The sequence below is a fragment of the Macrobrachium nipponense genome, chromosome 34 (assembly GCF_015104395.2).
Source record: "Macrobrachium nipponense isolate FS-2020 chromosome 34, ASM1510439v2, whole genome shotgun sequence".
Lineage (NCBI taxonomy): Eukaryota > Metazoa > Arthropoda > Malacostraca > Decapoda > Palaemonidae > Macrobrachium > Macrobrachium nipponense.
The window spans coordinates 29,661,024-29,682,959 of NC_061095.1; the positions used below are offsets into that span (position 1 = coordinate 29,661,024).

The 21,936-nt window shown below is 40.4% G+C and overlaps 1 protein-coding gene across 1 annotated transcript in view; it reads left to right on the plus strand.

The window, feature by feature from the left end:
• Positions 1-21,936, plus strand: part of LOC135208072 (helicase POLQ-like) — a 158,704-nt gene that overhangs the window by 54,590 nt on the left and 82,178 nt on the right. Inside the window, exons 8-11 of the mRNA XM_064240219.1 lie at positions 5,795-5,926; positions 9,113-9,182; positions 9,302-9,335; positions 9,374-9,450. Coding sequence (XP_064096289.1) covers positions 5,795-5,926; positions 9,113-9,182; positions 9,302-9,335; positions 9,374-9,450 — 313 coding nt within the window. The remainder of the gene's footprint in view (positions 1-5,794; positions 5,927-9,112; positions 9,183-9,301; positions 9,336-9,373; positions 9,451-21,936) is intronic.

Below are 21,936 nucleotides of genomic sequence, written 5' to 3' on the forward strand. Positions count from 1 at the left end.
TTCTTCGCTAATATATTATGGTCTACCTTGTCAAAAGCTTTTGCAAAGTCTAGATAAACCACATCTGTTTCATTTCCGCTTTTCATATTTTTGTATATGCTCTCACGGTGGCCATTTTGCTTGGTGAGACGTTCCCGTGCACAGTCTGATTAATCAACAGATAGAGAGAGAGAGAGAGAGAGAAGAGAGAGAGAGAGAGAGAGAATATCATACACCTACTATGCTCAGTGCGAGGCCCAACCTGGAATGAGCTTAATAAATATGTAACTACATTATAAGTACAATACTCATATGCTCTATCATCCAAAAACACTTTATGATATCATTTCAAATACATCTTACATTACCCTTACAGAGAGAGAGAGTACACCTATTATGCTCAGTTTAGGGCCTAACCTGGAGTGAGCTTAATAGAACATTACTACTACTGTACATTGTAAATTATTTTTATCATAAAATTGTATGTTAAGTCACAAACAATGAAAAAGTACAGTAATTAGTGAATAAACATTGTTGCTCTACAAAAAAGAAAGCGAATGAGTGATAACTTTAAATGTTTTTGCCAATACTATACATATCTTTCCTTAAGTTAAGGGTTGTTAAGACAGAAAGATCTTGGCAGTTCTCACTTTTTCATTTTCCTCCATGGCATTACCTTTATTTATACATAGCATCATGTTTTATACATTTTGTTATCAAGTTATATATATATAGATATAAATATATATATATATATATATATTATATATATATATATATATATATATACCAAATCGAAGCTACAATGTCCTTTAATATCTAATTCGCTCTACCTCGGAATTAATATATTTTATATATGCTTAACCGAAGGGGAATTTTTTCTCGATAATAGATTTGCCTGGTCCTGGGTGCGAATTAGATATTAAAGGACATTGTAGCTCGATGTACGTATATGAATCTCGGTAATGTGATGTGACATATATTATATATTAAGAATAGATATATATATATTATATATTATATATATATATATATATATATATATATATATATATAGATATTATACATATATATAAATATTATTATATATATATATATATATATATATATATAACGTATATATATATATCATATATAATATATATATATATATATATATACAGGTAGTGACCGACTTACGACCGCAATTGGTTCTGCAAAACAAGTCGTAACTCGATTGGACGCATGTCGAGTCTGCTAAATTACCGTAGAGTTTATCGTACATATACATATTGTGTAATGATATTGACATCATCTGAAGTCATATTTTATCAACATTTTCTTAGATTATACTTATATTATCATATTTAAGTCATAATTCATTATCATTTAACATTCATTATCATTAAAACCATTGTATTACCATTCTTAGTGCATATTCTTACTGTCATATATGTATTACGATAGTACTTTACGATACCCTTTCACAAGTTTCATATACGTATGTAAAAATTCAACCCTTTCTTTAGCTAGTATATTTTGCTGTCTTTTTCTTTAGAATGTGTATTATATTTCCTAGTTATGATTTCTTTACATTTTTGTAGCATGTGTAACATCTCACACATATGTATAAAAAAAAATAAAAATAATCATAACTAGGAAATACAAAGAAGTCTAAAGAAAACAAAGATAGCAAAATAAATTAACTAAAGAAAAGGTTGAACCTACAAACGTAGCAATATGAAACAGTGTGATGTGTGGAGAACGGGTACGTCTGACGACTTTGACAAACGTTAACAGTAAGGCGTAGTAATGACGTGGTACCTTACTACGCCTTACTGTTAACGTTTGTCAAAGTCGTCAGACGAACCCATTCTCCACACATCACACTGTTTCATATTGCTACGTTTGTAGGTTCAACCTTTTCTTTAGTTTCATTGTACGTATTTCCTAGTTATGATTATTTTTATACCATTTATATCGTCTCTCTACACGACATTACTACTCCTTGCTGTTACATTCGGCAAACGTTTGTCCAAACTGGTTTCTCCTCGCATCATACTGTTTCATAATGCTTCGGTTGTCACGTTCATATAAAAATTCATCCTTTTTTTTTTTGGTTAGGAATTTACTATTGATTTCCTAGTTATGATTTCTTGGAATTTTTTTATACCATTTGTAACGTCTCTCTACGTACTGTTACATTCAGCAAACGTTTGTCCAAACTGTTTCTCTATCGCATCATACTGTTTCATAATGCTTCGGTTGTCACGTTCATATCAAAAAATTCATCCTTTTTTTTTTTTTTTAGTTAATTTACTTATTGTATTTCCTAGTTATGATTTCTTGGAATTCTTATACCATTTGTAACGTCTCTCTACGTACTGTTACATTCGCCCGAACGGTTTGTCCAAACTGTTTCTCCACGCTATCATACTGTTTCATAATGAAAATTCGGGCAAATTAGGTGTTGCCCTCCCAAATGAACTTCACCTCGTTACGCCTATGATTACGTGGAAAAAATTCTATCGAATCGAGGCTTTCACTGAAGAGAGAGAGAGAGAGATTGGAGAGAGAGACGAGAGGAGGGCTGAGAGAGAGAGAGAGAGAGAACGAGAAACTTCGTTTGTCATGCTCATATAAAAATTCAATCCTTTTTTTAGTTATGATTTCTTGGAAAATTTTTATACCATTTGTAACGTCTGTAACGTCTCTCTACGTACACGAAATTGCGTCTTATGTATTGTTACGTTTGTTAAGTTCATAGCAAACCCGTTTCTCTATGCATCATACTGTTTCCTGTTGTTACTTTTGTCAGGTTTTAATTTAAACACTGGATGCTACAGTACAATTTGTTTAATGTTTAAAACAAATACAAAATACAGGTGCAAAAATAGAAAACATTCACAAATACAATTGAAAACTAGTATGTAGTACAGGAAAATATAATAAAATTAAAGACTTCTGGCATCGCTGGTGCTTGACTGGAGGTCGTTGACTTCATCAGCTGAAGCGACGGTCGGGTGACGGGAGGAGTTGTTCTGTTTCACAAAACATGGTGAGTTTCGTCTGGATTGTTTGTTTTCTTTTTCTCCTCGTAAATTTCACGATACGGACGAAACAAATCGTGTGCCGTCCGTTCAATCTTTGAAAACCTTTCATAATTTGGGTCCATTTCTTCGAAATGTGCAAGGAGTTTATTTAGTTGAGCTAATCCCTTCTGATAATCCCTTGGCGGTAAATTTCCTTTCTGGCAAACTCTTCATCCTCCGCTTCTCTTCTTCTTCCTCCGCCACTCGTTCTCTTCTTCCAATTCAATCAGCTTCATTTGTAGTTCTTCGGAAGCGTGGTCTAGCAAATCCTCAATATCTTCTATTTCACAATCCAAGGAAAGCTCTTGACAGTTTCACTATTTTTCCTTTTTCCCCGTATCACATCAAGTTCTTGTTCACTGTCAAATCCATCAAAATCATTCACATAACGTTTAACGCACTTCTTCCATATGCCATTCATCACTTCGCCGTCACAGTCTCCCAGGCAGAAGACACATTCTTGATAGCATGCAGAATATTGTAGCGTTTCCAAAATTCTCGTAGGGATAGTTCTGGGTCGGCATCTAGAGCAGCTATGGCTTGCGCAAAGGTGATTTCTTAAATAGTTTGCCTTAAATGTTGCAATCGAACCTTGGTCCATAGGTTGAAGAATTGGAGTGGTGTTTGGTGGCAAAAAACCACTTTCACATCAGGATTCAGATCAGCTAAGTGAGTGGATGTCCAGGCGCATTATCGAGCAGCAGTAAAATATTGAAAGGAATTCCTTTCTCTAGGCAGTATTCACGCACGTTGAGGAATGAAACAGTTGACAAACCAGTCTTCAAAAAGTGTCTGCGTCACCATGCCTTACGGTTAGAGCGAAAGTAGACAGGCAAAGTGTACTTGCTTACATTCTTGAATGCTCGTGGGTTTTCTGAATGATAAATTAAAAAGGGTTTCAGCTTGAACCCCGCGACATTCCCACCAAGCAGTAGAGTCAGCCTATCCTTAAAAGCTTTAAATCCTGGCATGCTACTGGCTTCCTTATGGATGTAAGTGCGTTCTGGCATTCGTTTCCAGAACAAACCTGTTCATCAACATTAATATTTGTTCTGGAAGATATTCCTCATCCGTAATCATTTCATCGAGACTGTCGACAAACTTGCTAGCTCCTTCCTCATCGCACTCGCTGCTTCTCCAGTCACTCGAACACTATGCAGCTGGAATCGTTTTTTGAACCTCTTGAACCAGCCAACGCTTGCCAAAAATTCTTGCTTATACTCTACTCCAGCACGTTCCTTCAAAGTCTGAAACAGACTTCTAACCTTCTTTTTTGGATTTGATCTTCCATCCAAACATGCAATAATTTTTCCATTTCATGGATGGGGCCAGTGCGTTGTTTCGTAATCACTGTCGATCGCCATGGGTGCAGAACCTTTCACAGCATCACGAATCCTTTTCCTTATCCTTAAGAATCGTGGACACAGTAGAATGAGATAACTTCATATCACGTGCGATCACATTCACTTTCTTCCCTTCTTCGAACTGCTTAATCACTGTCATTTTTGTGTCCAAGTCAATGGCCTTCCTTTCCTTCTTGGCATGTTGAGGAGTAGATAAACACACCCAAGTTTCCTCTTGGCAGACATTTCAAAAATGATCAAAATTAACACAAAGTTATTGAAAAATGAACACACAGAGCGAGAGATGCGTCAGTACGGAGCTACAGGCAACACTGAGTCTGAGTGAGCGTGAGACCCGACCGAGATGCACGGATGCCGCAGGAAAAAGTATCGTACGTTCGTATGCACGTTCTGCCGAAAAGGGTGAAAATAATAGTCGTAAAGTCGATCAGACGTAAGTTGCATAGGTCGTAAGTCGGTCATTACCTGTATATATATATATATATTTTACATACACACACAGAGGTAGTCCCCAGTTATTGGTGGGGGTTCCGTTCTCAGCAGGGTGCTGATAAGGAAAGCCCACCATTAATTGAAACGTGGCATTTTTGGCGCTTATGGTGTCAAGTTTTGGTTAATGGGACCAATAACCAGTGAATGGTGCCTCTGTTAGGTATGTATGGTGCCATAAGTGGCTGATTTTATGCCACTGGACAATGCCATAAGACCGGATCGCCATTAACCAAGTCGGCCGAAAACTGAGATTGCCTGTTATATATATATATATATATATATCTATATATATATATATATATATATATATATATGTGTGTGTGTCGTGTGTGTGTGTGTGTGTGTGTGTGTGTGTGTGTGTATGAAAATGGAAAGGTTAACAAAAATATTATATAGGGACCACAGCTTAGGACCAGGCAGTGACTTACAACCCTCTCTGAGCTCACCTTCACCATGTTTTACACACAAGTATCTGCTTCTATGTAAGGAGGTGATGAAATTGAGAGGATACAGTAAAAGTAGGGACAATAATGGATACAAGATAAATAAAGGGATGCATTAAATTTTCCCTCAATTATTTTGTCTGCTTTTATAGACTAAAGACAAATACATAAGTTTTTTACAATGTTGAACTTATTTGCAGTGTACAGTTAGATAATTTCAAGTCTTATGAAAATACTTCTTGCAAGTAATGATGTCAGTGAGTGATGTTTGTTGAAGGTATTAATGAGTTATTACCCTATCTTAATTTTTTACATTTTAAATATTAAGTAATGGTCTACAGTATAAAATGTTAAGGTTTCTTTTTTTATTTTTTTAAGGCAGGGGAATCTTCTGTTATCTCCCATGGATCTTTTGTCGGTCAACATTGGATCGGCAAGATGACTTTGGTCTTATTTCACTGCCTCATCCACATTGGGTTTAGGGATAGCTACTTCCTTGGCAAATCTCAAGAAATTAGTTTCAATGTCACTTCTTGCAGCCCATCCTGGTGGTAACCAAGTGGAACTGGAAAACAAGGTACAGAACTTGATTTTTGAAGTATATTGTTGTACGTCTAACTACTCTTCCATAAATTATCATTACTTCCAGTGCCCAACTACACAAATAGCCACTGTAAAATTATGCCACATTCATTTCCTGTGCTTTTACTTCTGCTAAACTCCACTTTATCTCTCTCATCCTGTCTCAAAGTTCTTATCCAAGTAAGTCTGGATCCTCACTTCTCTGGTTCCCACAGGAGCCAACCTGACACTATCAGGAGCTATTTACCCCAGAGTGGTGCAAAGGACATACCCAAGCCATCTATATCTCATCATTGTTAACTTTTCTAATCACAGAACTTTGTAATTGCCCTCATGGTATTAGTTCTCACTTTATTTTGCCTTCTGACTCTTAATATATTAAAGCTCTGCTCTCATACTTAAAAAAAAATTATTCAGATTTTATATTTTATGTCATAAAGTTTTGATAAACATTCATATGGAAGAGTTATTTTATTGAAGGTTCATAGTGAAAGTGAAATAAAATACTTAGGGCAGTGTTAGCATGTTTTATTTTCACATTTTAGTGTTATAGTTGTATAGTTGTAATATTATCAAACTGTACATCAAATACAACCCATCTCAGTGGGCAGAGTTTTGATAGGTCATCTTTAAGATGTTGAAACTTTGGTAGGCTTGCTGCTGCATGTCAGATTAAAGTAAAAATATAATCTTGTTAACAATCAAGTGAAAGTAAAGATAAGTACGGATAGTATTGTTACATATAGGATATCAAATGAAAGTAGTCTTGTTATATATCAAATGAAAATAGTATGTTTTGTTATATATTAAATGAAAGGTCTGAGTGATCAGTTTGAGAAATGTTGTGCCATCCAATCCTGGGGGCATGTGTTATGGTCAATTGGGCAAGTATGTAATGCATGTTCAAAAACATTTTCATATATTTCATTACAGATCTCTGTATATAATCTAAACCCAATTCACCCACTGGGGAGTGGGTTCATTGAGGTCAAAACAAAACACTAAAATTAATTGTGAACTACATAGATTGGTGGTGGCCCTTAAAATAGGCCTGTGTGGTTGTATTATAAGACAACAATTGGTTATATTAAGCACTTAGGTCCCAGTTATCACAAGGTGTTGTTTTTCAGTGTTTCTTCTTTTGTTGTATTGGTAATAATTGTTGATATTATTACAAAGCAGTTTAACGAGACAAAGTTGATTAAGGGGGCCGGCCGGAAACCCTATACTATATGGTGGTATAGGGCGAAAAATGCAAAGTCATGAAAAAATTCATGGAGCTTCATATGGCAATTGAGAATACGTATACGAAATATTTCGTCAAAATTCCTCTTACTTTCGTAGTTACAGGGTAATTAGTTAACGTAACTCAATAAGCCTAAAACATTGATCCGTACAAGGAAATGCAATATTTCTTCTGTTATCGTAAATTTTGATAATTATTGTCAAAGAATTGGGAGAAATGGCATCTGTAGACATTCCCAAGTCGAGAAGGAGACTTCAGGCTCAGCTACCAAGTCCAGTCTGATTTAGTGCGATCACAGACTTCATGTAGTCTACACGTTCCATTTCACCTCTGACATTCGCCTGCCTTTACGTATGTTTATGTATGTTTCGGCAAGAATTTCATCATGCCAATGAGAAAAGACAAGGAAAATATCTCGCTAACATACAGACGAAGAAAAAAATCGCTCAAGTATTATTACAGAATATCATAATATATGCGTAGTTTAGTGAAGAGAGAGGGGAGGGTTGCTTAGTAACGCCCCCGTCTTGCTTGACAGCACACGTCACACTGTGCCCAAGGCTACGACTCTTTGAGCAAAGAGATCTTCATTATGATAAATAACAAAGTTTGGTTTTTTAATACCCAAAATGGAATATGAAATTCATAATAATCATGATTTATTAAATTGTCTTTGTAAAAAAAGTGTACGCCTTCGAGTTTCACCTCTTGACATTCTCTTGCATTTACGTTTGTTTTTTATCTCTGTTTCGGGCAAGAATTTCATCATGCCAAAGAGGAAAATACAAGGAAAACATCTCGCTAACATACGAAGAAGAAAATTCGTTGTAATAAGCCGAGTTAGTGAAGGGGATAGAGAGAATTGTGTAGGAAGGAGTGCCCCATCCTGCCTCAAGCAGTGCCCAGGCTCGATATATGAGCAAAGGGATCATCATTTATGATTAAATTATGATAAATAAAATAGTTTTGGTTTATTAATACACAAAAAAGAAATATACATTCATAATAATCATTATTTATTAACATTGTTTTTATAGAAATACGAAGGAAAACTTTGAACGCCTGTATCTCAAAACTATACTTATTGACCTTCAAAATCTATCTTCTCACTTAGTTTTAAAGCATTAACATTGGAATTTGTTATATAACTCAGAAAGACATTATAGAACAATCAGATAGAGCCCTTTTTTCAATTTTTGCTTCGTATTTTTTTTATAATTTTTGTTTTTTTTTCTCCTGATTTATAGGGTTTATATTTTTACCATATTGAAAAATTCATATCTAGCAAAAAATGACTTTTTAGAAAAAAAACTCTCCATTCGATTGGAGGTCTACATCAGATCTATATATGGTAGTAATCCCAGGTCTTAATATTAAATATCAAGGGAAGAGAATAGAATTTGAAAAATGGTTATTTTCGGGATAAATCGCCCTGGCGTCACAAAACCGAAGGTCAGAGGCGAAAATCATATGCGTTTGGAGATGTCCCAAGTCACCTTATTAAGTGGTATGAATATCAAAGTCCTGTCCTTAAAAAAGGGCATTAGCCGGCCAGCCCCCTTAAATTCTTAAATCTTTATTGGTGAATATATCAAGTTTAATGGCTTTATATTTATTCACCTGTACAGTATGTTTATTTGCACATAATTAATACCTTTCTGACATATTAAGATAAAAAATATTGAATAAGGTGTGAAGATAAAAATATTGAATAAGGTGTGAATTTTAAACTGGTCTTTTGAGAATGAGTTTTCATAGCAAGGTTTTAATTAAACTGTATTGTTAGTATTAGAGTGAGAAAATTTTAATACTTGTTCTCAAAGTTACAGGGACAATTGTTTTAGCCTAGATAAGTGACAATTGTGTGACTAGGTAGATAAATATGTGGATAAAATATAATGGTATTTATGAGGATTTTTTTTTTTTCCCTGCTAGGTAACCCAGATACTCGAGAATCTGCGGATAAAAGGCTTAGTGCGAATCAAAAACTTTACTTGTGAAAATGGTGAGTAGAAACAGCTCTACAGTTATGTATAAGTAAATATGGATGTGACTGGAAAAGAATGCTAGATTTTTATAGTATGGGTAAGCTCATAAATTGCTATCACATGACTTTTATTCCAGAAGTAACAGTTGCCAAGATTAACTGGAGATTCTAGTGAAGAAGAGTCTACAAGGAAAATCTTGCTAACAAGCTGCCCAGGTTATTAATAGACCTATATCTGATGGTGATGAACTCGCTGCTAGTCGACTGGGACATGCAGCAATTAAAGGTTTTGTAATCCATTTATCTATTTTTCACCCTTAAAGCCTGCGTGAGTTTGAGGGTTTTTTTTTTTCTGTTGACCATGTTGGGTACAGACCTGATGCAGTGTGCTTCATTCAATATAATCAAAGTTTTGTTCATGAAACTTACCTGTCAGAATATATATATAGCTGATAATTCCGACGACCGACAGAATTTAAAACTTACGACACACGTAGTGGGAGTCAGGTGGTTAGTACCCATTCCCGCCGCTGGGAGGCGGGTATCAGGAACCATTCCCATTTTCTATGCATAATTTTTCTGTCGCCGGTGTTGTGAACATCTGTTACAGCACCTCTGTCTGGATTTGGAAACTTTTGGCTACTTGAGTATCGCTTTTGGTTCTTTTTTTGGATTAATTGACTTGGATCCGTGGCTAGGCACACGTTATTAGTGGATTGAATTGATTTTGGTTTGGATTTCTCTTTGGATTAAACAAAATGTCAGGGTCTAGTACAGCTAGCGCTAGATTTGTTCTAGACTGATTGTAGAGGTAGGCTACTGAAAGCTTCAGTAGACCCCCATACGGTATGTAAAGGTTTGCAGGGAGCATGAATGTGGTGTATGAAAGCCGTTGCAAGGAGTGTGAAAGGTTAACAGATTCTGAGCGGAAGGCGTATGAAACCTATCTTAGGAAACTAGAAAAAGGATAGGTTAAGGAGGTCTTCCTCCAGGAGTGTTTCGGGTATGCAAGAAATTATTGTTTCTCCTGTTAACCCTCCTTCTGTTAATCTCCTAACCCTGTAGTGTTGCCTCCGGGCCCTGAAACAGTGTCAGTAGAGGGTAATACTTTGTCCTTAATTTTGGAGTCGATTCGAAATTTAGAATCGAAAGTGTTGGCTCTTGAGAGCAAAAGTGATGTGCAGAAGTGCAGTGATACCCCTTGTGTAGTGGAGGGTGCGTCAGATCGGCCTCGTTTCGCCTCTAGGCCGGGACCTCTGCTTGACTCCCAGGACCCGGGGAGGGAGCATGTCGAAAGCCTAAGGAGGGTTACAAGGAACCCCCACCGATCTGGCGTGGCTTTCGGCAGTTTCTGATGAAAATCCGCAGACTGCCAAGGAGCGTGCGCGTGCACGTCTCCTCAAGGAGTGTTTTTCGTCTTCGGAGGCTTCATCCCCACGTGAAAGGGTGGAGTTCTCATGGTGCTTCCCGTCCGCTGAAAAGACGGTGCGTGTTGGTGACGCTTCATGTCCAAGTTCTCCGGAACTTCGATCTTCTCCTGATAGTGCGTTTGCCGCTTTCCCGCCGCAGAAAAGGCGTAAGAGAGTCTTCGGACCTAGATTCGGTTAACTCGTTCGAGCGAACAGTCGCTCTAGAGTCGGGAAGAGGCCGTGCCTGGGAGGAGGAGGGAGGCGTCCCCTCGCCACTCTCCTGCTCACAGGATCAGTCCCTCCCCAGAACAGGAAGATTCGCCAACCAAGAGGATGCTTCAGTCACTGCAGCAACAACTTCAGGACGTTCTTGCTTCTAGAGAGTCTCTTCCGCGTCGTCGTAGGAAGGATGATAGGCTTCCTGTGAAGAAGTCAAGACCTTCTCCTTCTCCTTCTCCTCGCTCGCCTCTCTCTCCGTTTGAGTCTCCCTCTAGAGTTCGTTCTGCTCCCCAGCAGCTCTCTAGAGGAGGTGAGAAGTTAGTTTCTCGCTCTCAGGATGAGGTTTTACCCGCTCGCACGTTTTCGGATGTTCGTAAGCGAGCTGTGGACGCTGAGCGCGCTTCTGTGCAAGTGGAGCGCGCTTCTGTTGCCGCCAAGCTCGCACCTGTTGATGATAAACGTGCGCCAGTGGACGCCGGCGCGCGCTGGCGGACGCTTGGCGCGTGCCAGTGGACGCCAACGCGCGCATTGTGGACGCTTGGTGTGCGCCAGTGGGCGCCAGGGCGCATACACTAGTAGATACCGAGCGCGCCACCTGTCGGCGCCAAACGTGTGGCTTTGGACGCCAAGCGCGCGCTTGTGGACGCCAGTTCCATCACCAACGCAAGCACAGGTGGAAGAGGGAACCCTACCTGTTCGTAGAATTTCTTCAGTACTCCCTCCAACTTCTCCAGTTTCTGAAGAGGGAGTTAGTGATGATTTCGTCGAAGCAGAGGAAGAGCAGCAGCCAGCTCCTGTCTCATCGGACTACAAAGTTTTGACGCGTCTTCTCCAGTCGGAGTTTGGAGAAACATTTCAACCTGAAGCCCCTCGTACTCCTCCTTCTCAATTTTCTTCATTCAAAGCGTCGAAGGCATCGGGATTCGTTAAAATGAAGAAGTCGCTTTCCACGAAGCAAGCGTTCCGCAAAATCCACGATTGGATGGAGAAGAGGAAAGCGTCAGGCAAGTCCTCTTTTGCTTTGCCGCCATCAAGACTCTGCGGAAAAGGGGCATGTGGTACGAGACGGGAGAGAATGTAGGCGTTAAACTGCCAGCCTCTGCTCAGGGTGATTCGGGAGCATTGTGGATACCTCCAGAAGAGCCCTCCTGTCTTCATCAAAAGTCTCTTGGACTCATAAAGAGTTCGACTTCCATCTAAAAGGCCTCTTCAGGACTCTAGAGGTCTTCAACTTTCTCGACTGGTGTCTTGGAGTTTTGGATGCCAGGTCCAGGAGTTCTGATACCATTAGTCTGGGGGAGCTGTCCAGTGTACTGTCTTGCATGGACAAGGCCGTCAGGGATGGTTCTGAGGAGTTGACTACTCACTTTAGCTCGGGGATTCTCAAGAAGAGAGCACTCTTCTGTAACTTTACAGGCAGCAAATCCGTCTCTTCAGCGCAAAAGGCGGACTTGCTTCTTCGCTCCGTTTCAGACCATCTCTTCCCCCAGACTATGGTTAAGGACATAGCATCGAGCCTTCAGGAGAAGGCAACGCAAGATCTTCTGGCTCAGTCTACAAGGAGGGACCAGCAGCTACTTCTTCTTCTGGCGTTTCTTTTACCAAGAAACCGAAGCCCTTTCGAGTTGGATCTTCCTCGAAAACCAGCCTCTCGAGGAAGAGGCTCTTCCAGAGGAAAAACCCCTGCTCCGTCAAAGAGTAGGAAGTGATATGGAAGTCCTTCAGCCGATGGTAGGAGCCAGGCTTCTTCTGTTCGCGAAAGCCTGGGAAGAGAGAGAGGCCGACCCTTGGTCGCTAGATATCGTGAGGAAGGGATACAGGATTCCGTTCATGAAGTCACCCCCGCTATCCTCAACACCAAAGGATTTGTCTCCTTCGTACCGAGGAGAAAAACAAAAACTGCTTTTCGATCTGCTAGATCAAATGATCGAGAAGCAAGCTGTGGAACAGGTCTTCGACCTGGATTCTCCAGGTACAACCGTCTGTTCCTAGTGCCGAAACAGTCGGGGGGGGTGGGTGGCGACCCGTCCTCATGTCAGCAGCCTAAACCTCTTCGTCACAAAGAAAAAATTCAAGATGGAGACACCTCAATCTGTGCTGGCAGCTTTAAGACCGGGGGATTGGATGGTCTCACTAGACCTCCAAGACGCGTATTTTCACGTCCCCATCCATCCCCAATCAAGAAAATACTTGCGATTTGTCCTGAAGGGGAAAGTATTCCCAGTTCAGGGCACTCTGCTTCGGTCTGAGCACAGCGCCGATGGTTTTCACTATTCTGATGAAGAACGTGGCGAGGCTGCTTCATCTGCGAAGATAAGGATCTCTCTCTACCTAGACGACTGGCTTATTCGAGCTTCATCGCGACCGGTGTCTGGAGGACCTGCACATGACCTTGTCGTTAGCGAAGTCCCTGGGCTTCTGGTAAACCTCGAAAGTCACATCTGACTCCTTCTCAATCCTTAGTCTATCTGGGGATTCAGATGGACTAAGTGGCTTTTCGGGCTTTTCCTTCCCAGGGGGGACAACTTCAATGCTTAGAAAAAGTGGCGACCTTTCTGGGGAAGGAAACATGCTCGGTGATGGGAATGGATGAGTCTGCTGGGGACCATTTCCTCACTGGAGAAGTTTGTTTCTCTGGGAAGGTTGCACCTCAGACCTCTTCAATTCTTCCTAGCCAACAATTGGAAGAGCAAACAAGATCTGGAGGCGACCTTGTGGTTGACGAGAGAGGTGAAAGAACACCTAGTTGGTGGTCAGATCCACGGAAGCTTGCAGAAGGGCTTTCTCTCAAGCTTCGGAACCCCGACCTAGTGTTGTTTTTCCGACGCTTCGTCCAGCGGGTTGGGGAGCAAACACTAGGAGGAAAGAAGTGTCAGGCACCTGGAGAGGGGAACAGGTGTCCTGGGCACATCAATCTGAAAGAGCTATCAGCGATTTACCTGGCGCTCAGGTTCTTCCAGGAGGAAATCTCCAGCAAAGTCATTCAGATCAACTCGGACAACACCACAGCACTGGCATACCTAAGGAATAAGGGGGAACCCACTCGCCTTCTCTGTTTGCCATCGCGAAGGAAACTCCTGTTATGGGCGAAGGCGCAAGACGTCACTATCGTGACAAGGTTCGTGTCAGGAGTACAGAACGTTCGAGCGGGCCTTCTCAGTCGACGAGGACAGCTTCTGCCGACGGAGTGGACCCTTCACCAGGAGGTTTTGCCAGTCGCTGTGGAACCTGTGGGGGTTGTCTGCATGTGGACGTGTTCGCAACTTCCAGGACGAAAAGACTTCCGCTGTATTACTCCCCAGTTCTGGACCCAGGAGCAGTGGCAGTAGACGCCCTACTTTGGAGTTGGTCGGGTCTAGACCTTTACGCTTTTCCCCCGCTCAAGATCCTCGGGAAGTAATGAGGAAGTTCGCGGCATCGGAAGGAGTGAGGATGACCCTCATCGCCCCCTTCTGGCCAGCAGCCGACTGGTTCACAGAGGTGATGTCCTTCTTGGTAGACTTTCTGAGGACTCTGCCCTTAAGGAAAGATCTACTCAGACAGCCCCACTTCGAGAGGTACCACAAAAAACCTCCCCGCTCTGAGTCTGACTGCGTTCAGACTATCAAGAAGTTGGCCAGAGCGAGGGGTTTTTCAAGACCTGTGGCTAAGGCGATTGCCACCGCAAGGAGCCCCTCCTCAATCGCTCTGTACCAATCGAAGTGGGCTGTCTTCAGATGCTGGTGCAGGAAGAAGGGCATTTCCTCCACCACAACCTCTGTGAGCCAGATAGCTGATTTCCTTCTTTATCTGAGAGAGAAGTGAAGTTAGCTGTTCCAACTATTAAAGGCTACAGGAGCGTGCTTTCTGTAGTCTTCAGACACAGAGGACTTGATTTGACTAATAATAAAGACCTTCATGATCTCATTAGATCTTTAGAGACTACGAAGGTCATCCAACCTAAAGTACCCTCGTGGACTTGGATGTGGTGCTTAAGTTCCTGATGTCAGGTCATTTCGAACCGCTTCATTCAGTTTCGCTGAGGAATCTGACGAAGAAAACCATCTTCCTACCGCTCTGGCGACGGCAAAGAGGGTTAGTGAAATCCAGGCTATCAGCAAGCAGAGTGGGTTCTCGGACAATAATGCGGTTTGTTCTTTAAGTCCTGCTTTCTTAGCAAAGAACGAGAATCCTTCCAACCCGTGGCCGAGGACGTTTGAAATCAAAGGGTTGTCAGAAATAGTGGGAAATGAACGTTAGAGGTTCCTGTGTCCTGTCAGGGCTCTAAAGTTCTATCTGGAGAGAACTAAAGCCTGCAGAGGCTCTTCTGACAATTTGTGGTGCTCAGTGAAGAAACCTGATCTCCTATGTTGAAGAACGCACTGGCGTTCTTCCTAAGAAGTACGATTAAAGAAGCTCATGATAAGTGCAGTGATAGTGATTTGAAGCTTCTAAAATTGAAAGCTCACGAGGTGAGAGCTATCGCTACCTCGGTAGCTTTTCACAAAAATATGGCGCTCAAAAGATATTTTTGAATGCCACATTTTGGAGAAGCAATTCGGTGTTCGCTTCACACTACCTGCGGGAGGTGAAAGTGACTTATGAAAATTGCTTCTCCCTCGGACCATACATTGCTGCAGACACTGTTTTGGGGGCAGGAGGTAACACTCATCCTATCCTTTAGGGATTTTAGGTGGGTTTTTAACTTGTGTTTATGGTTGTGAGGTGACCGCCTGGGGCGGATCTCCCTTCCATTAGCTTAGTTAAGTGGGATACCTTTGGTAAGCTAAGCCAGGTGGTTGTATTTTTGCCTCGTTGCCCTCATCAGTTTGGTTCATGGTCTAGTCACGTCGTGGTCTCGCCCCGTTTGACAGATCATCTGGAGTGCACCAGCTATATAGGTCTCTACCTTGCTGGCAACTCTAGTAGCACAAGCAGACTTACGTGGCAGTAATCACGAAGCCAGCTATGCTAACAGGTAAGGAACCAGATATCAAATATCTGCATATATGTGTTTTCCTAAATCCTCTATTCTGTCTCTCCACCACCAAAGGTGGGATTCAGCTATATATCTGACAGGTAAGTTTCATGAACAAAATGATATTGTAATGATACAATTAAGTTTTGTTCATACTTACCTGGCAGATATATATAATTAAGTACCACCCACCTCCCCTCAGGAGACAGTGGAAATAAAAAATTATGAATAGAAAATGGGAATGGTTCCTGATACCTGCCTCCCAGCGGCGGGAATGGGTACTAACCACCTGACTCCCACTACGTGTGTCGTAAGTTTTAAATTCTGTCAGTCGTCGGAATTATCAGCTATATATATATCTGCCAGGTAAGTATGAACAAACTTAATTGTATCATTACAATATCATATCTAAGTATGTTGAGTACTAGTATGTTTCTTACATTCTGAAGTTGGTGTTTTAGTAATTAATTCTTAGAAAAAGGAGAACGTGGAAGGAATGGGGGGGAAAAGAATAGAGTAACTAGACATCACAGCTATGCTTTGCATCAACAAACTGATTACAGGAATCCTTCAGTTATCCAGATCACTGTTATCCAGAACTCAACATTATCCTACAAACCAAGTCCCAAAAAGATATAGGTATGATATATAAATAAATTTCAAGAAATTTGAAAAAACCACTTTGATGGTTGGCAATGCTGTGCAGCCTCAGGAAAATTTGGTAACTCTGCTTATACATAAACAGAGTTTAATAGACTGAGAAATGGTTTTGAAGTGGTAGGGGAGGCCTGAAGAAGTTTCCAATGTTGGGGGTTTAGGTCGGATGGCTGAGCACCAAGTGAGAAAAGGGGAGGTAAGGCTGTGTAGAGGAATTTACTCACAGTTTGGAAAGGTAGTTTTGGAAGGTAGGTGGAGCTGGGGAGCAGTTTCCCTGGTTGGGAGGATGTAGGGATGCTGTGTTGGATGGGTGGATGGGTGAAGAGGGCTAAGTAGATGTCTGACTTGGTATGGTTTGTTTTGTTTCATGTTGTTATACTTACGGTTTGTTATTTATAATTTATCCTATTCTCATTTATATTTTTACTTTGTTTTTCATTCTTTTATTTTTAATAGTATAGTCACTGTTTCATCCTCAAGGATTTACCCTCCATGGTGTGTGCCAGCACCCTATGGTGATCAGACTAATATCAAAGAAATATCTTTTAGCTGGGTATTATGCCATAATGATAAACTATGACAAGTGGTAGAGTATAATGGACTCATAGAAAGAAGGCATTTTATCTTGTCTGCAATGAGGCTGGGCCCAGTTTCCTATATCAAAACATTGAGGTGTGAGAGATGTGTATTTCTGGTGATAGAAGTTCACTCTCGACGTGGTTCGGAGGTCACGTAAAGCCATTGGTCCCATTGCTGAATAACCACTAGTTCCATACAAACAAACAAAACAAAATCCTATGTCAAAACCTTTAGAAGTCACTATTGAGCATACACATCAGCCATCTTGTTTTATGCTCGGGCCGGTTAACAAACCAAAACCCATTAATGACTCCTTTGGTCAACACAGACATAAGTTTATTCAGCCAGTGCTCCTCTATTTTGCGAATTTTTTCTTCAAGAACACTCCAGAAATCATGGAATTGAACTACTCCATATTGTATTACTAATTTAGTTATCTTTTCAGATAACAGATTCTACAGTTTCCTAGGCAGTAGCCTACATGAGCTAGTAGCCTAGTCAATTTAGGACAAGTAATTTTAGGCTAGGAATGGCTATTATCAGTAGCACGTAACCTAAGATAGTATATCCAAAAATGATTAAATAACCCTAACCGTACTTACCTAATTTTTCAGTGATAAGTACCTAGAAGTAGATAAACAGGACACACCAATTTAGTTTTATTTCGCCATATTTAGTATCCCCCCTCCCCCGTTGAACGAGTGGTTTTTCCACGTTCGACTACTAATCTGGTGGTCCAAAGTTCGATTCTTGGCTCGGCCAACGGGAATCAGAGGAATTTATTCTGGTGATAGAAATTAATTTCTTGAAATAATGTGGTTCGGTTTCCACAATAAACTGTAGGTCCCATTGCTAGGTAACCAATTGGTTCCTATCCACGTAAAAATATCTAATCCTTCGGGCCAGCCCTAGGAAAGGTGTTAATCAGCTCAGCGGTCTAGTAAAACTAAGATATACTTTTTTAACTTGCCATATTTAGTATGATCGAAATAAAACAAGCCGATAATTCCATGTTAATTAGTGAACCCTTACTAACACTATTAGTCAGTTGTTAGCCTAGAATATGTATTCTAAGGCTAGTCAAATTGGCAACAGGTGCCAAATGTAATAGTAGTCTAAAAATCGGAGCTACATTTTAAGTGGTGGTTTTTAAGTAACATGTTGAATTGGGTGCTGAAATTGTAATTCTAATTAGTTACTCTAAGTTATGCTTAGAGTAATTGTTGATTTACTTATAAGGTAAAATAACCTAACATGAAGGTTAGTGTTGGTATGATGGTTTTATATAGGCTACTTTATCAGTCATACAACATGCTAAAACTATTTGAGGCTTAGCAAAAATGTCTGTTTTGCTATGATTTAGTATCCTAGCCTATATATGTGTAAATGTATGGGTGTATGGGTTTATAAACCACTTTATTAAAAATTTTAAGAATTACTTGACTCGGTAAATAGTAACTTGGTTATGTAGCCTAACTAAGCGATTAGGCTATATATTAAGTTCTTGGTAATAAGTAAAAACCTAACCTTATTTGGGTAATAAGTAAAAACCTAACCTTATTTGGGTAATAAGTAAAAACCTAACCTTATTTGATAGGAATAGATTAAAATTAAAAACTAAACATAACCAATACATAAGGGCTAAGTTTAAGTAATATAGAAATAAACAATTTAAACTTCAAAAGGTTTGAAATAAGTGGCAAATTAAGAAAGAGCTTACGGTTTATGAATACCACTTATACGTCTGTTTTGTGGTTGACCAGGGAAACATTCTCTCTCTCTCTCTCTCTCTCTCTGCTACTTAATGGACTTTGTTACTTATTACAAAGGACGGAAACCCAAAAGGGACTTTGCTACCCAAAACCAAAAATGTCTCTACGTCACCTAAAGCCCAAAAGAGGTCACAGGTCATAATTCACTTCCAACTCAGGTCAATTCCCACCTCCGCCGACCTTCATTGACCTTTCCGCCAAAAAAGGCGACGCCACATTATCTCCAAAAAGTTCATGAAGAAAGGGATAGGGGGAGGAGGAGGAAAAAAAGGGAGAGGAGAAGCCATTGGCTCGACAATAAGCGAATGGAAGTCTTCCTTAATGAAAGGTGCCAGAAACAGAAAAATTACATTTGACGCCCCAGTCCCTAGTGGCCTCTGTTTTTACGGGACCGTTCCTTACAGTCCGTGCAGTGTCATTACGTAGAATTGCCTAAATATTTTACAGAATATACTAGAAATGTATATTTGCAGTCAAACTGACTTATAAAATGATATGTACTACATGTTAATATTTACGGTTTTCCAGTATTCAAAATAATTTATACTAAAACAAAATTTATCTAATAACAACTTGGTTTTTTCACTTCAGGGCCATCTTGAGAAATGACCCTCAATTAAGGTGTGGTGTAGCTGGTTGCTCGGTGAGATTTTTGCCAGTGGGCACTGCCCATGCCACCTGCCATAGACATAGTCCTTGTAATGATCAGTACAAATTTGTTTGGTCGCCTGATATGTGTGAGATTTGTAGCGTGCTCTTGGCAACAAGCCTTAAAGATGAAACTGCTCGCTTTAGACTGTCTCAATGGGTCCTAGGGTTTAGCAAAGGTGAGGAAGGGGAAGATTATATCTATCCAGCAACTCTGGCAGCATATATTTTAAAACCCTTCTATGGACATCCATATTCGGGCCCAAACCAAAACCGAATAATATCAGTGAACACTAGCCCCCAGGTACATCCTGAGGAGGAGTTAGAGGAATCCTCACCTAGAGGTGAAGTGTTCAAAGACTTTTGAGGTAAATATTGATACCGAAAGAACCTTGGTGAACCCAGAAGGACCAGGGGCACAAATGTCAATCAGCCATGAGAAAAACATTGTATAAATAAGGAAGTCAATCTCTCATGCAGCTTTCAGAAGCCGATCAGGATCCTTCCCCCAAAAGGTATATAAGGATCCACCTGTACCCAATGGAAGTAGCAGCAATTTCAGAGGGTTATAGCAATTCACCCAGGATTTCTACCCCCTGGGAACGGACAACTGCAGTTCAGCTGTAGATACACAATCAGGTTTCGCAAGCTCCCCCAAAAGTGATACACAGTTTGCAGTATTAGATCACTTCCGTAAGGAAATAATGAATGACATCAAAGATGTTTTTGCTGCTGAAAGGCAACAGATAATAGACATACTGCATGATACACCAAAATGTAAACGTCTTCCATCTCGCAATAGAATGGGGAGAGTTGAAACCAAATCTGCCCAAACAAGAGTCAAAAGTGCAAACCCAGCTGGAACCAACAAAATGGCCAGTCCCGGTTATGAGTCTTACAACCAAAATCTAGCAGACTCTTGAAATCCTACTCTGTTGTTGATAATCCTTGGCAAGATGCCTCAAGTGTATTTTTCTCTCAGGATGGTAAGTACTACAGTAGTACCTCGAGATACGAAATTAATCCGTTCCGAGGCGCCTTTCGTATCATGAGGTTTTCGTATCTTGGACCACATTTTACATGTAAAATGGCTAATCAGTTCCAAGCCCTCCAAAAACACCCCAGTAAATTTCATAATAAAGTAAATGACCTATAAATATGAAATACTACAACATTTGGACCATTCAATACGTAACTTAATAATAAAAATGCAAAACCTGTAAATAAAGTGTATATTAGTGTACAAGGAAAATATTTATACGTAACGTAAAATGTGGAAGCTTACCTTTCGAGTGAGGCTATCTCCGAAAGTGGTGGCAGAGGAGGAGGAGGACAAACGGCAGATACATCACTAACTTTACGAAACACATAAAAAATTGTCAGAAAAACAAACTAAACTTTACAAAACACATTAACAAAACTGTAACACTTAACTTTACAAAAAACTTAAAATAAAATTTATTTTGTCTTTTTTTGAGTTTTACCTTTCTTTTTACTTTTTTATACTTTACGAAATTTCAATTTCTTCACCACCGAATGAATGCCAGTCCGTTTACGGAAGTTTTTCGAACCACCCATGAGAAGCCTTGAACTCTGTCCCCTCTCCGCCGTCGTCTTCGGCTTGGGCAATCAAATCGCCGAAAATAGTGCTGGCCTTCTGGCAGATTGCCATCTCGGTTATCGTTTCGCCATCGATTTCTTTGTCCTCGATCCATACAAGAAGCAGCCTTTCCATTTCATTATGCACATGGCTCCCCTTGTTGGACAAAATAGTCAAGCCCTTGAAAGGTGTAGCTGCTTGATGGTGTCCTTCTGCTTAAGGATGGTGCCTATCGTCGACGGATTCGGCCGTATTCCTTAGCGATCACACTCAACCGCAAGCCAGCTTCATACTTTTTTATTATCTCCATCTTTGTCTCCATAGAAAGCACTCTCTTCTTTCTTTGAACTTCAGCAACTTTCTTCGGGACCCATGACTATAGTACTGTACGTAATTAAGTTACGTATGTAGTACGTATACTAATTAGGTTCTCACAACACGATAAAGTAGCACAACAAAATCACTAACGAATTTACGATACTAAACGAAATCATTGGACCGAACGAATGCCGCATGCGTATGATAAAGCTTCGGGTGCGAAGTGGCCGAGCGAAGGCACGCCACCACGTAAGATGCATGATGGAGGGATGCTGTCCAATAGGAGAGAAGGATCTCATGGCTTGGCTAGCATCAGGAACCAATGGTAGAGCAGGAGGATGGTGGCGAGTCTACTAGAACTAAGATGGCGGCGCACGGCGCGAGTTTCAAAATTGTTATCTGGCGAATCTTGGACTTTCAGAAACCTTTTGTATCTTGAAAACTTTTCGTATGTAGAGCATAAAATTTTTTGTGTCAGCTTTCGTATCTCGAGTTTTTTGTAAGTTGAGCCTTTCGCATCTCGAGGTACCACTGTATCTTATTAATGAGAGAAAGACTATGATAGAAGTAGTACATGTTGAATTTAGGGATAGGGCAGCCTTTCGTAACACTG